Raw genomic sequence first — 16,469 nt, 5'->3', positions numbered from 1 at the left:
CCCCTCTAGCCGCCGCCGCTCCCCCTCACCTGGCAGTGTAGTCAGACCTCAGGATCAGCGGCGACCCGACCTGTACCAGCGGGCGCCAGACGCACCCGCTCGATATGCGGAAGTGATGTAACTTCCGCATATCAGTGCGGGCGCTGGGTCCTAGCGCCCGCACGATTGGTCTCCGGCTCGCTGCCTGATCCTGAGGTCTGAGTGACGCGGCGGCGGCTGGAGGGAGCCGCTGACAGGGGGTGGCGGCGCGAAGAGATCCGTGGCACCCCAGGACAGATTGGGGCACGTGCCCCCCCAAAATAGGGCTAGCGACGCCCCTGCTGGTATATGGTTAGATTTTGTGACTTATTTCACGCCTCCATTTTTTCCACATAGTCTTCTTTTCTCTTAGCTGTGGTGTGTTTTATCTGGACTCGTTATGACCTGGGAGACTGGGGTTGGAGGGAGTATAGAGCTGACCACTACTTTCAGTGCACACGGCTTTTCTTGGTCTTCATTGCGCAGCATGGCTTTGTAGTGGCGTGAGTCAGGGCTGCTGCTCTGTAGGTGGGCCCAGAAGGACAACACTCTTCTGTATCTCAAGCAGTAATGGGAATCTCCCCAGCTCGGCAGGCATTGTTTGAGGTACTCCAATGGACATGGAGAAGGTGTTTACAGAACTCAAGATGGAATATTTCTGTTGGGCTGGATTCCCATTTTGATTGGTCTGGGTAGGTGGTGGGGCCCCATACTTCACTTCCATACAGTAGGATTGGGGTGATGACACTGTCAAGTATTTTCAGCCAGACCTTTACTGGTGGTTTGAGATGGTACAGTTCTTTCCTGATGGCATAGAACGTTCGGCATGCTTTGGCATTCCAATCCACTGTCCATGCTATGCAATGGGTTGGTGCATTTTTAAAGTGGATCTGAACTCTTGCACAGGGTAGAAACCGAGAGAAATGCACCTGTATAGAGGGTTTAGTCTGTCTAATTCTCCCTTATTTGTGCATAATCACAAGATGTAATTTGATCTCTCCCGTGTCACTTGACTGCCTATGGCAGATAAACCATTTTGAAAGCACAGAATGTTTTACAATATGTCTGCTTCCATGAATCAGGAAGTAGACACACTGCAGATGTATTGTAGGATTTGTATCAGCTGCAACAAATAATTCAGGTCTGCTATAAGACTGCTTGGCTGAAGATAAAACAAATGTATAGCGGTCAGGCTCGGCCGTGCTCTGTGCAGTTGGTAACTCCCAAATATATGCAGACGTCCAGGATTTGATGCAAGTGATGTTTATTTACAGTGAAAGGTACATGCAATGTTCAAAGCAGGGTTTCCAAAACATAATGCAGGAACAGGTTGCAACACAAGTTCAAGATCACTAAGCAGGAATATTACCCAGTGACTGGCAAACGGATACAAGTCCAGGAGCAGATATGCAGGTTACCCAGGAACAGGTATAACTAGGAACATGCATACAGGCAAGGAATCCAGATACTCAGGACATGAACAGGTATTCAGGCGTGAAGTCCAGATACTCAGAGCAGGAACAGGCATACAGGCGTGAACTCCAAGAGCTCAGGACATCAACAGGAACACAGGCTTGGAATCCACATATTCAGAACAGGAACTCAGGACATGAACACCAGACAAGAGTCAGCGAACAGGGAAGCGGAGGTCCAGCTGCACTAAAGCTAGGCTAGACAATACAATGCAACAGCAAAGCCTGCTGGGAACTCAGGATTAGGGATGCTCATTCGGATTTCACGGAATTGAAATTTCCCATCGGAACTCGGAAATCGGTTTTCTGTAGAAATACTGCATTACCACAACTCGGTAATTTTTGCCCAATCACAGAACTCTGAACCATTGGACCAATCAGAGAATGCAGGGTCAACTTGGAAGTATTTAGCCAATCAGAGAATGCAAAAAATGACCAAAAACCCACTACTCGAAATCCGTGAAAATCGGTAATCGGCATTGACGGAAATTGGAATTTCTGCAGAATCTGAAATTGACATTTCCGACCATCCCTACTCAGGATGCTAAATGCTTCCACTAATGGAGCAATTACCCTGCAGGTGATGGAACACTCCCATGCATATGCAAATTGTATCAATGTCACTGCCAGCTCATTGCTGCAGTAAGGCCTATACTCCACGGACTGTTGATAGGCAGTGAAATGCGCCTCAAACTCGCACAACTGCTTTCTGCTGCCTGGAAACGGTTTGCTGCTGCCTAATAACTGCTCACTGCTGCTTATTAACTGCTGAGCACACAGATCAACAGTCCATTGAAAAGAGGCCTAACAGAGTCCTGACACATGCATATGCAAATTGGATCAGCTTCAGTGCTTGCTGATCACTGCAGAGGCAGGGAATCCTGACAATAGCCCAGTGATGTCACCCAAGGGATCGGATTCTTATCACCGAAGGGCGACATCAGTCAAAGGCAGGGGCCCCAACTGCCCCAATTTTGTCGGGACGGTCCCGATTTTGGGGGGCTGTCCCGCTGTCCTGCGCTTGCAAGTCTCCCTTACACTGCTACTGCCAATAGAGCGCGCCCTAGTGGCTGCTGCTCTGCTCTGGCGCTTTGAGTCCGCAAGGAGAAAAGCGCAATATAAATGTTATTTGTCTTGTCTTATTTGTCTTGTCTACCTACACAGTCTATTCTATGGAGCTGCACTCCCCATCAGATAAAATCTTTGCAAGATGCTGCACACAAAGATGCCCGTACACACTCAAAAGATCATTATCTGCAAAAGATCTGTTCCTGCAAAAAATCCATTCCTGCAAAATGCATTCATAGTCTATGAGATCTGCAGATCCTCATACACACCTAGTTTAACAGACTTCATATGCATATCTGGCAATCTGCAGATCTGAAAATCCATCCTGGTGGATCTGATCTGCAGATGATTGTCTGTTAAACCAGGTGTGTATGAGGATCTGCAGATCTCATAGACTATGAATGCATTTTGCAGGAATGGATTTTTTGCAGGAACAGATCTTTTGCAGATAATGATCTTTTGAGTGTGTACGGGCATCTTTGTGTGCAGCATCTTGCAAAGATTTTATCTGATGGGGAGTGCAGCTCCATAGAATAGACTGTGTGGGTGTGGCTCTCATACTACATGGAAGGGGGTAAAATTGGTCTGTGATCTTGCATTTTTCAAAGACTTTTATCTCAAGTGTGTATGAAGCATTAGAATGTTGGGAGGTATGGTCAAAGGTGTGTGCGCATCTTAACCACTTCACCACTGAGGGGTTTTACCCCGACCACCAGAGCAATTTTCACCTTTCAGCGCTCCGTCCATTCATTCGTCTATAACTTTATTATTACTCATAGCAATGAAATGAACTATATCTTGTTTTTTCCGCCACCAATTAGGCTTTCTTTAGGTGGGACATTATGCCAAGAATTATTTTATTCTAAATGTGTTTTAATGGGGAAAATAGGAAAAAATGTGGGAAAAAAAATTATTATTTTCAGTTTTCGGCCATTATAGTTTTTAAATAATGCATGCTACTGTAATTAAAATCCATGAAATTTGCCCATTATTCCCGATTATAAAACCGTTTAAATTATGTCCCTACCACAATGTTTGGCCCCAATATTTTATTTGGAAATAAAGGTGCATTTTTTTTCAGTTTTGCGTCCATCCCTAATTACAAGCCCGTAGTTTATAAAGTAACAGTGTTATACCCTCTTGACATAAATATTTAAAAAGTTCAGTCCCTAAGGTAACTATTTGTTTTTTTTTTTGTTGTATATTTTTTTTTAAAAAAAAAAATTACAAAAAAAAAAAAAATTTGGGGAGTGTGGGAGGTAATGAGTTCATTTATTATGTAAAACAATTTATTTGTATGTGTAAAATGCATTAGGGTGTAGTTTACTATTTGGACACAAGATGGCCACAGTGAGTATGTTTACATGCGACCTGTAAGCGACCGGAAGGACGCTTACAGGAAGCAGTAGGAGGCTGGGAGAATCACAATGATCGCGCTGTTTCTGAAAGAAGCAGCAGATCATTGCGGGGGATTAGATCAACGAACGGGAATGGATTTTCCCGTTCATTGATCTCCGGGCAAGCGGGCGGCGGCGTGCACGAGCGGCGGGTGCGCGCGCACGAGCGGCGGTAGCGCGGACAGCGGCGGGAGCGCAGAAGGTACGGATTTCTCCGTCCCTGGTTTTTTAGGAGGGAAAAAAGGGACGGAGAAATTCGTACCGCCGGGGTTAAAGTGGTTAAAGGAGAACTTCAGCCTAAACTGTCATCAATTAGTTATGTTAATTAGAATAGATAGGTAATATAATCTCTTACCCACCCTGTTTTAAAAGAACAGGCAATTGTTTGTGATTCATGGGGGCTGCCATCTTTGTCATGAGGGCAGCCAACTTTTTGGTTGAAAGGAGGTGACAGGGAGCAGGAGACAGTTCCAACTGTCCTGTGTCTTGATCACCCTTCCCAGCTGCACACGCTAGGCTTCAAATGTCAAATTCAAAAATGTAAGAAAAAAAAATTGCACCAAAACAGCAGAACATCAGAAATCCCATCATGCTTTGCACAGCATCAGGGGAAAAATGCCCGGGCAGTTTTCTTCTGTGCAGCTAAAAATGAGGCTTGTATAAGAGAAACAAAGTTCTGATGCTGTGAAACTGTTAGACACACCAAGCCTTTTCAGTGCTGCTGAGTAGATTTTTAGTCTGGAGGTTCATTTTAAGAGTCCTGCAATCACGTTACTTGTTCTCATCAAATGCCTGCCGCTATGCATAATTATTACTTAGTATTTATGTAGGACCAACATCTTCCGCACTGCTGTACAGAGTGTAAAGTCACTGAACTGTCCCTCAGAGGCGCTCACAATCTGATCCCTACCATAGTCATGTCCATATTGTGTGGTGTATGGATCATAATCTAGGGCTAATTTAGGGGGAAGCCAGTTAACTACTTATCTGTATGTTTTGGGGATGTGGGGGAAACCTGAACCTGCATGCCCGGAGGAAACCCACACAGACACAGGGAGAATATACACTCCGTGCAGATAGTGTCCTGGCTGGGATTTGAACCGGTGACTCATTACTGCAAGAGCGCTGTAACCACTATGCCACCGTGCTGTCCATTATACTGCATGGCCATTGCATTGATCTCGGTTGCAGAGCAGCATTGTGCAGAGTTAATAATCACATTACAGCCCATTCCCACTAGGATTTTTTTTATTTACCACTTTTTGAAATTGTAGATATGCTATGCAATTTGCACGTGCACAGGTTCCCCCCAACGCAGTTTTATTACAGCGTTACCACCAAGTCACCTTGGCGCAGAGAGCTGTGCGCATTAAGGCCTCTTTTCCACGGACAGTTGAGCTGTGTGCTCAGCAAATAGTTACCAGGCAGCAGCGAGGGTTTGAGAGGCATTTCACCGCTTATCAACTGTCCGTGGAAAATAGGCCTAAGGGCCCTTTTCCACGAGCAGTTGATAGTGAGTGAAAACCCACTCAAACTTTCACAACCGCTTTCTGCTGCCTGTTAACTGCGTCCTGCTGCTCGCTGAGCACACAGTACAACTGTCTGTGGAAAAGAGGCCTAAATGTATTTTCAATGTTATCCATTTAGCGTTCACATTTAGGCCTCTTTTCCAAGGACAGTCGAAAGGCTGGTGCACACCAGAGCGGTTCTGAAGTGTTTTTTAAAAACGCTTTCAGGGGGAAAACTGCGTGGCTAATGATAGTGAATGGGATGGTGCACACCAGAGCGGTTAGTTTAGTGAATGGGATGGTGCACACCAGAGCGGTTAGTTTAGTGAATGGGATGGTGCACACCAGAGCGGTTAGTTTAGTGAATGGGATGGTGCACACCAGAGCGGTTAGTTTAGTGAATGGGATGGTGCACACCAGAGCGGTTAGTTTAGTGAATGGGATGGTGCACACCAGAGCGGTTAGTTTAGTGAATGGGATGGTGCACACCAGAGCGGTTAGTTTAGTGAATGGGATGGTGCACACCAGAGCGGTTAGTTTAGTGAATGGGATGGTGCACACCAGAGCGGTTAGTTTAGTGAATGGGATGGTGCACACCAGAGCGGTTAGTTTAGTGAATGGGATGGTGCACACCAGAGCGGTTAGTTTAGTGAATGGGATGGTGCACACCAGAGCGGTTAGTTTAGTGAATGGGATGGTGCACACCAGAGCGGTTAGTTTAGTGAATGGGATGGTGCACACCAGAGCGGTTAGTTTAGTGAATGGGATGGTGCACACCAGAGCGGTTAGTTTAGTGAATGGGATGGTGCACACCAGAGCGGTTAGTTTAGTGAATGGGATGGTGCACACCAGAGCGGTTAGTTTAGTGAATGGGATGGTGCACACCAGAGCGGTTAGTTTAGTGAATGGGATGGTGCACACCAGAGCGGTTAGTTTAGTGAATGGGATGGTGCACACCAGAGCGGTTAGTTTAGTGAATGGGATGGTGCACACCAGAGCGGTTAGTTTAGTGAATGGGATGGTGCACACCAGAGCGGTTAGTTTAGTGAATGGGATGGTGCACACCAGAGCGGTTAGTTTAGTGAATGGGATGGTGCACACCAGAGCGGTTAGTTTAGTGAATGGGATGGTGCACACCAGAGCGGTTAATTTAGTGAATGGGATGGTGCACACCAGAGCGGTTAGTTTAGTGAATGGGATGGTGCACACCAGAGCGGTTAGTTTAGTGAATGGGATGGTGCACACCAGAGCGGTTAGTTTAGTGAATGGGATGGTGCACACCAGAGCGGTTAGTTTAGTGAATGGGATGGTGCACACCAGAGCGGTTAGTTTAGTGAATGGGATGGTGCACACCAGAGCGGTTAGTTTAGTGAATGGGATGGTGCACACCAGAGCGGTTAGTTTAGTGAATGGGATGGTGCACACCAGAGCGGTTAGTTTAGTGAATGGGATGGTGCACACCAGAGCGGTTAGTTTAGTGAATGGGATGGTGCACACCAGAGCGGTTAGTTTAGTGAATGGGATGGTGCACACCAGAGCGGTTAGTTTAGTGAATGGGATGGTGCACACCAGAGCGGTTAGTTTAGTGAATGGGATGGTGCACACCAGAGCGGTTAGTTTTTTCCACAAACCGCAAACTCAGGGGCTGCGGCATTTTTTTTAGATTTGAGGCATTTCTGCCTCAATGTTAAAGTATAGGAAAGTGGAAAACTGCTCTGAAAAACGCTAGATCAGAGCTGTATTCCAGGCATATTTGTTACAGATGCTGTTCAGTCACAGCTTTACTGTAACAATATTTGTAATCTGAGACACAAAAACGCTCCAAAAACGCTAGGCATGTTTAGAAAACATTCCTAGAATCGCTCTGAAAACGGCTTCAAAAACCTCTAACATGCCCCCCAACCGTCCAGTTTTCGGCGGAACTGTCCGGGTTGGGGGGCCCCTCCCGCTATCCCGCTGCTACCCCCTGAAGTCCCGGGCTAGGCAGCCTCAGATGTGACTGAAAAAAATAAAAAAATCGATTCTCCAGCCGCGCAATGCGGGGAGTGGGGGCTGCATCATTCCTCCCTCCCTCCGGCTCTCTGAAGCTGCCTACCGTGTGTGCCCCCGCCCCCCCCGGATGCAGTTTGCGCAGCGGTGGTCACATACCTGTCTATGCGCAGTGGAAAAGCGGCCTAAAGCGCACTAAAAACCGCATAACACAATGAAGATAATAAGCAAAAACCGCACGCAGCATGTCATCTTTGCCTGCTAACACATATTGTAGCAAAAATGAGGCCTCTATGCTGACCAAGAGATATAAATCCTGCCAAGCTGATGCAGGATTATGCACATTTTCAATGCAAATCTATGCAGCTTGGAAAAATGGACCATTCGAATCCTACCACGGTAAAATTTGATTTAGGCCTCTCTTCCATGGGCAGTTGAACTGTGTGCTCAGCAAGCAGTGGCCAGGTAGCAGCGACCAGTAATCAGGCATCAGCAAGCAGTTGTGAGAGTTTTAGAGGCATTTCACTGCCTATCAACTTCCGGTGGAAAAAGAGGCAGCATAAAAAAGGGACCAGTCGAATTCGACCCTGATGTACTTGAGGCGAACCAACAGGAAACCTTATAGGGAAATTCCGCTAACGTGATTGGCTTGTGTTTCAACAGTTCCCCAATGACAGCACCCTCTACAACTTTTAGGTTTTGGATAGGGAATGCAATGACTACTGTGAACCTAGTATAAAGCCTAGTACACACACGCAATTTTGACTGGTCAATCAGCCAATTTTACCAATTCCATGTGGTATGAGGACCAACACATTTTAAAAATTAAGGACAGATTGTGTAGGTAATCTCTTAGGGCCCATTTCCACTTGTCAGGATTCCTTTGCGTTTTTCTGTGCAGAAAAACTTTGCATGGCAGAGCCATCAGAATTCGCATACAATGTATTTAATAGGAAATTTGCATGCAGTTTGGGAATGCGGATTTTCATGCCAATTCGCATGCGAATTCGCATAGAAACAATGGGGGGGGGAAAAAAAAAAAAAAAAAAAAAAACACACCAGCACTGCCATGGTTAAATTCGCATACATCGTCATCCATGCGAACTCGCATGAAAATTTGCATAGACCCGCATGCGAAATTCGCATCCGCATGCGAATTTTTCCCGCAACAAATCCCACCGCACAAGTGGAAATGCAGCCTCATACTACATGGAAGTCAGGGCCGGATTTACCATAAGGCACTGCAGGCACGTTCCTACAGGCGCCTGATGATGGAAAGGCGGCTCACATCCCTCGTGCCTCCCTCCTTGCATACATTTGAAATCAGCACCGGTAGACTTGGGCGCAGGATACAGCCGGTATATGGCTGATCCTGCTGCACAAGTCCAGGCCGTGTTAAATACTATTCCCCCTCCAGGCCGCCATGGATAGTGGGGGAATGATATAATTCTGCTTCCAGTGATTGCAGGAGGCTGAATTGTGTTTTTGAAGCAACCTCGGCTCAGTCTTCTGACGGCGCCGACGTTACTCACCGAGCGCCTCTCAGTTGTGATTCCTTTTGTGGCATTGGCTGTGCCCAAATCTAGCAGCGCCGAAAAGCACTGCTCCGCCCTCCTTCCCTATGCAGAGTCCTGATAATGGTGTAAATGAGAGGTTACCTCTGGCTACCTAATGCTAAGGCCACATACACACACATCAGACCGTAGTCTTTTGAAAATGAAAGATCACAGACCAATTTTACCCCCTTCCATGTAGTATGAGAGCCATACCTTCACAGTCTTTTCTATGGAGCTGAACTCCCCATCAGAAAAAAATCTTTGCAAGATGCTGCACACACAGATGCTGTACAGACACAAAAGATCAGTAACTGCAAAAGATCTGTTCCTGCCAAAGATCCGTTCCTGCAAATTGCATTCATAGTCTATGATATCTGCAGATCCTCATACACACCTTGTTTAACTGACATTCATCTGCAGATCAGACAATCATCTGCAGATCTGAAGATCCATCCTGGTGGATCTGATCTGCAGATGAATGTCAGTTAAACAAGGTGTGTATATGAGGATATGCAGATCTCAGACTATGAATGCATTTTGCAGGAACGGAGCTTTTGCAGGAACAGATCTTTTGCAGTTACTGATCTTTTGAATGTGTACAGCATCTTTGTGTGCAGCATCTTGCAAAGATTTCTGTCTGATGGGGAGTTCAGCTCCATAGAATAGACTGTGTAGGTGTGGCTCTCATACTACATGGAAGGGGGTAAAAGTGGTCTGTGATCTTTCATTTTCAAAGGACTATGGTCTGATGTGTGTATGTGGCCTTAAGAGACGCCTGTAGCTACCTAATAAAGGGAGAATTGACAGCTGGGCCAGCCAGTACACTTGCGGTGCAGTTTGGTGGGTGTTTGCCGGTTCATGGAGGGAGGAGTCTAGGGTGCCAGGGCGTCTGTGCCTGTAGGCTCCTGTGATGTAAATTCAGGCCTGATTGAAGTGGTAAAATATGCCAATGATAATTGTATGTGTGTACCAGGTTTTAGGTTAAGTTCAAAATAGAAGCGGTGTTGCTTTCCCTGTAAAAACAGAAACTTAATGGAACAACCAGACATTATGCCACCTTTAGATTGCATCCAGTCAATGAAATGTATACTTTACTGTGTATGTTGATGCACACACTATGTCAATGCACTGCATGCACTCTCAGGCCTGGTGCACACCAAAAACCGCTAGTAGATCCGCAAAATGCTAGCAGATTTTGAAACGCTTTTTCTTCTTTTTCTGTAGCGTTTCAGCATTTTGCGGTTTTGTGTAGCGGTTTTGGTGTAGTAGATTTCATATATTGTTACAGTAAAGCGGTTACTGAACAGCTTCTGTAACAAAAACGCCGGCAAAACCGCTCTGAACAGGCGTTTTTCAGAGTAATTGCGTTTTTCCTATACTTAACATTGAGGCAGAAACGCCTCCGCAATCCAAAAAATGCCTCACCCCGGGAGTATGCGTTTCTGCAAAATGCCTCCCGCTTTGGTGTGCACCAGCCCATTGAAATACATTACCCAATCGTATCCGCAGCCGCAAGTGGATCGCAAAATGCAGCCAAACTGCTCTGGTGTGCACTAGGCCTGAATGTTGAATAAACGTACTATTGCAGTGTGACTTTCTGCGTTAAAACTTCCCCATAAAGTTGCCCTGCAACACACCGCTGAACGTAGCCTTAAAGGAAATCTGAGATGATTTAAATCAAACTGATACTTACCTGGGGCTCCCTCCTTCCGGGCAGATCCGTTCGTCTTAAAGGGAACCACATACCTGGGGCTTCCTCCAGCCCCATACGCACGGATCGCTCCCACGCCGCCGTCCTCTGCTGCCTGGATCCGCCGGTACCGGGTCCCGTCATTGCCGCGAGTGGCCGGCAGACGCGGCCAAATGTCTGCATCACACGGGGCTCCCTCCATACACATACGCATGAGGCTGCCTACTGCGCAGCCTCATGCGTACGAGTATGGAGGGAGCCCCTGTGATGCGGACAATTGCCTGCATCTGCCGTAGTGACGGGACCCAGTACCACCGAACCAGGAAGCGGAGGATGGCGGCGTGGGAGCGATCCAGGCTTATGGGGCTGGAAGAAGCCCCAGGTATGTATAAAATCTTGTTCTATTTTTTTCAGCCCGTTCCTCTCTGGTTCCCTTTAAAGAGTGAAAATAATGTATTAAAAAAGTGCTTCATTTTTGCAATAATTATATATAAATGGTTTAGTCAGTGTTTGCCCATTGTAAAATCTTTCCTCTCCCTGATGTACAATCTGACATTTATCACATGGTGACATTTTTTACTGCTGGCAGGTGATGTCACTGGAAGGAGATACTTTGCAGTTGGAAACAGCTGTAAGCAGCCGTTATTTCCCACAATGCAAAGAGGCTCACAGACAGGAAACTGTCAGGACCATAGTTCTGACATCTCACTGTGGGAGGGGTTTCATCACAAGATCAGCCATACAGAGCCTCCGGATGATCCTATTGTGAAAAAGAATAGATTTCTCATGTAAAAGGGGGTATCAGCTACTGATTGGGATAAAGGTCAATTCTTGGTTATGGTTTCTCTTTAAGTCTTTCCTGATACAAAGTTCAACACAAACAGAGGGGCCAGAATAATTTTATTTACCTACTTACACAGATACGCTTGGTCTAATTTAACCTGCATCTGTTATATGCTCTGTCTATATTGCCTGTGAAGCGCGTTGCACGAAATTTTGGAGTCTGTAAATAAAATTTCTTTGATTTTTCAAAAAAAAAAAAAAAAAAAAAAAAAAAAAGAAAAAAAAAAAAAAAAAAAAAATCGACAGCATTTTGTTTCAACTTGGAGGGGGTAAGTCCACCATTACCTCCTATTTTTAACTATTCTAGCTATTTTTATTCTTTTGGCACCTCTGTTTGCGTTGAACATTGTCTGAGGCCACCCTTGGTGGGGGGGTTTTACCCCCTTTTTCTGATATATGGAAAGAGACTTCTTTATCCCGAGCGGGGACAGGTCTAATCTCCCCACCTGCATTTAGGCCCCATTCACACTAAAGCGTTTTGCCGGCGATTTCGGCTAAACGCTGAAACGCTAGCGCTTTTTAAAGCGCTAGTGTACTAAAACCCTATGGGCCCGTTCTCACTTGGGCGATTTGCGTTAATCGCCGGCGATTAACGCAAATCGCCAAATGCATAGCCTGCACCATTTTCAGGCAATTTCCTGGCGATCGCGTTTCAGTGCTATAGAAGCGCTAAACGCCATCGTGGAAAAATCGCTGCAGTGTCCAGTGATTTTTCCGCGTGAAATTGGGGGGGGGGGGGGGGGAATCAGTCCCGCAAACCGGTTTTGCGCTTTTAAGTGTGAATGGGGCCTTACAGTGGTTGCCTATGAGGTGACCCCGATTAGTGTACTGCAAGTACATTGATTGCCAGTACTTACTACGTTATATTGGGCTTTTCGGTGTTCCTTCTTTTAGGTTTCCCCGATACAAAGGCTGCAGTCACACCAGTTGGGCTGTACTCCGCATGCGCGGCTTTGTACCAGGGGAAGATGAATGGAGCCACCCAGGAGGACAGCAAGGGAGCCCACTGAGTCCATAGGGCTGGAGGAAGCCCCAGGTAAGTATAAATTCTTCAAATCATCTCAGGTACACTTTAATCAGGCCATACACTAATTTTTTTTTTTATCGATATCCAGCCAATTTTGTTATTTGCTCAAATCTGCTAGATATCGATGATGCAAACTATTCCCAAACGATCGGACTAGGAGCTGAAATCAACAGAAAATTTGTGTGCAGGAATTTGAGCCGGCAGATCTCTCCCCATCATAATCTGGAGGTCTGTTGACTGTATCGACCAGTGTATGGCCAGCCTGCAACCTGGTACACATTTTCAATTATGATTGGCCAATCACTGACCAATTTTACCACCTCCACGTAGTATAAGGATTACCTACACAATCCGCTCATAGTATTCAATATCGGTTGGCCCCCATACTACATGGAGGAAGCCCCCATACTACATGGAGGAGGGGGAAGGAGAGAGAGAGAGAAAAAAAAAAAAGGGGTCCATGATTAGCCAATTATAATTGTAAGTGTGTACCAGGCTACATTTCTGAATTAATTAAGTTGTGGTAAAAGTTCAGCAATTTACAGAAAAAAAAAAAAAAAAAAAAAAAAAGCTCAGCTGTTAACATTCTCATAGGGAATCATTGCACAAGCGTTTTTAGGGCAATTTTGACAATCGCCTGCACTTGAAAAAAGGGCAATAACGCCCTTAGTGTGAATGAGCCCTGACTGTTTCTTTACTCCGATTACACTTCCGACACTGAATCTGCCCTTGGTAGGTTTTGGAGTTTTATTATATCAATGCTTGGGGTCCCATATAAAACACACAGTGGGGTCCCCAAGCTCTTCAGCTACACCACTGTCGGTATTTGATGGATTATTGCAGTGCAGGGAAAATGGATGAAAGCGTTGATACAGATTTTTTTTTTTTTTTTTTTTTTTTTTTATTATACTGGCAAGTGCAAGTCCAAGCTGCATAACATAAGCATAACATTTGAATCAGCTCAAAAATTAGTATATGAATAACTTTTAATTACTACATAACATTGGGAAAATTGTATTATTAAATTCCTAAATAAGTTCACTTATCTCTGCTCTGTTTTCTCCCCTTCTATAACCTTCCACATGGCCTTTTGTTAGTGATGCCCAGTGCACACCAAAACCGCTAGCAGATCCGCAATACGCTAGCAGTTTTGGGAGCTGATTTCAGAGTGATTCTAGGCATGTTTAGAGAGGTTTTCTAAACATACCTAGCGGTTTTGGGAGCGTTTTTGTGTAGCAGATTACACATATTGTTACAGTAAAAGCTGTTACTGAACAGCTTCTGTAACAAAAAACGCCTGGCAAACCAATCTGAAGTAACGTTTTTCAGAGCGGTTTGCGTTTTTCCTATACTTTACATTGAGGACGAAACGCTTCAGAAAACCGCAAACGTGCAGTAGGAGGCACGTTTGCGGCTCAGCAAAAACCTCAAACCGCCGGTGTGCACCAGCCCATTGCAATACATTAGCCAAGCGTTTTTACAGGCGGATGCGGCTGGCGGATCGCCTCAAAAACCGCTCGGTGTGCACTAGGCCTGACTGACAGCTCCACGCTGGAGATAAATACTGAACATCTCACTTGTTTTACTGCATGCTCTAAGGTTTGTGAATTGACATTTATTTAGGTATTTACCTCACAAGTCAGTAATTTCACTTGTACAGTACATGCAGTGACAGCCTCAGGCCAGGAACCCACTAGAGCGTTTAGGGAGCGCTTTCAAACTCTAGCGATTTCCCTAAACGCTCTGCTAATGTAAATGGATGGGACAGAATCCACTAGAGCGATTATGATTAAGCAAATCGCAATCACAGGACAGGCAGCATTTTGGGAGCGTTTCCATTATAATAAATTGTATAAGAGCAGGGAAATCACTACCAAGTTTTTGCAAATGCTATCACAAATCGCTAGCGATTGCAATAGCATTTTGCGCTTTCTAGTGGTAGCCACACACTCTGCAATCTGACTGTAAAGTTTGTGTACGGTCTTACTAATAGCCATGCACTAACACCAATAGATTTACTGTGACTTAGATATTCCTTTTTCAGGTAGTCTCTTATACTACATGAAAGTGGTAAGATTGGTGATTGATTGTACAGTCAGATTGCATAGTGTGTGGCTGCCTTAATATTGACATTTCACTAAATGTTCAGTAACATTTGATGTTTTCTGCTTTACTGAGGCTTGGCCAATGGAAGCCAATACAATATACTGCAAATCTATTACCTGCGCTTCACATTGATCTAAGTACCGCTCCAGAGATGATTCTTCATCCATTTTGAGAGACTTCTTCTAACCCAAGCAAGTGCTCTCTCACACTGAATAAAACTCCCAGAGTTCCTCACTTCAAAGCCTAGACCCATGACTTAATGGTCTGCACAGCTCCAGCAGGCAGGCACAGGGCAGCCTCATAAGGTTCAGCCACAGCTCAGGTGTAGTCATTAGGCAACACTTGTGCTGCAGATTCTGGCTAATGGACACAGCTGAGGGAGGTCTCTATGGGAACTGTGTGCACAGCAGTCAGAGGCAGAGATGAACTGGAATTCAACTTTAGGAGGTTTTCCTGCTTCGCAGCAGGGGAATAAGGGCTGGTGCACACCAGAGCGGTTCTGGAGCGTTTTTAAAAATGCTAAAGGTTTGAAAACCGCTTGGGTAATGTATTTCAATGGGCTGGTGCACACCACAGCGGTTTGTTTTTTCTACAAACGCAAATTCGGGGCTGCAGTATTTTTCAGTTTTTTGAGGCATTTCTGCCTCAATGTTAAAGTATAGGAAAATGGAAAACCACTCTGAAAAACGCTAGATCGGAGCGGTTTTTCCAAACGTTTTTGTTACAGAAGCTGTGCAGTGACAGCTTTACTGTAACAATATATGAAATCTGCTACTCAAAAACACTCCAGAAACCGCTAGGCATGTTTAGAAAATCTCTCTACCATGCCTAGAATCGCTCTGAAAATCTGCTTCAAACACCTGTAGCGTTTTGCAGATCTGCTGTCGGTTTGTGGTGTGCACTGGCCCTAAGGGCCTATTCACACTTAGAAGTGCAAAACGCAGGTGGCCTTTTGCAGGAATGATTTTTCCGCGATTTTACGTGGAAAAAACACTGGACAGTGCAGCGATTTCTCAGCGATCGCATTTAGTGCTTCTATAGCACTGAAACGCGATCGCCGGGAAATCGCCTAAAACTGGTGCAGGCCCTGCGTTTGCATTTCACGTTTTTTTGGTGATTTGCCGCGATTACTGCAAATCGCCGAAGTAATAACAGGCCCATAGAGTTTTATTACATTAGCGCTTTCAAAAGCACTAGTGTTTGAGCGTTTTGCCGAAATCGCCGGCAAAACGCTCAAGTGAGCGTTAGGCCTCTTTTCCACAGGCAGTTGAACTGTGTGCTCAGCAAGCAGTCACCAGGCAACAGTGAGCAGTTACCAGGCAGCAGCAAGCAGTTGTAAAATTTTAAGGTCCAACGCGTTGCGGTAAAAAACGGCGCACACCGTGGTGCTCTAGCGATCAGAAAAACAGCTGCTATGCACCTTTTGAAGTGGATTGCAGCAATTGGAAAAAGGCCCTAAGTACCGATTTTTATCGTCTGCAAGTACCTGGCACATTTTTTCACGACACATCCAATTACATCTATTCTACCTTTGAGTGTATTTGCTGGAATTTTTCGAAAGAAAACAAAATTTTACGCAAGGTAATTACCGGTATCGGTATGTTTTCGTTACAAATCTCTACTGTACATTTTATTGTGAATGGAATGGAGGCCATTGTGTGCGTTTTTTAGCGCAATGTGAAAAATCGCATAAAGATTGGCTATGGGGCTACTGCGTTTTCTGTTCCCCTGTGCAATTCAGAATTGTGTTTTGGCCACAAGGAAAAAAATTGAGTACATGCACTACCTTGGACCA

The 16,469-nt window shown here is 45.3% G+C and overlaps 1 protein-coding gene across 1 annotated transcript in view; it reads right to left on the bottom strand.

The window, feature by feature from the left end:
- The window catches only part of TBPL2 (TATA-box binding protein like 2), a 40,085-nt gene extending 25,088 nt beyond the window's left edge, over window positions 1–14,997 (bottom strand). Inside the window, exon 1 of the mRNA XM_068252133.1 lies at window positions 14,791–14,997. Coding sequence (XP_068108234.1) covers window positions 14,791–14,841 — 51 coding nt within the window. The 5' untranslated portion in view covers window positions 14,842–14,997. The remainder of the gene's footprint in view (window positions 1–14,790) is intronic.
- Window positions 14,998–16,469: the final 1,472 nt, after the last annotated feature.

This window comes from Hyperolius riggenbachi, chromosome 9, assembly GCF_040937935.1.
Source record: "Hyperolius riggenbachi isolate aHypRig1 chromosome 9, aHypRig1.pri, whole genome shotgun sequence".
Classification (NCBI taxonomy): Eukaryota; Metazoa; Chordata; class Amphibia; order Anura; family Hyperoliidae; genus Hyperolius; species Hyperolius riggenbachi.
The sequence above is the reverse complement of the archived record's forward strand: the minus strand, read 5'-3'. Positions and strand labels throughout refer to the sequence as shown.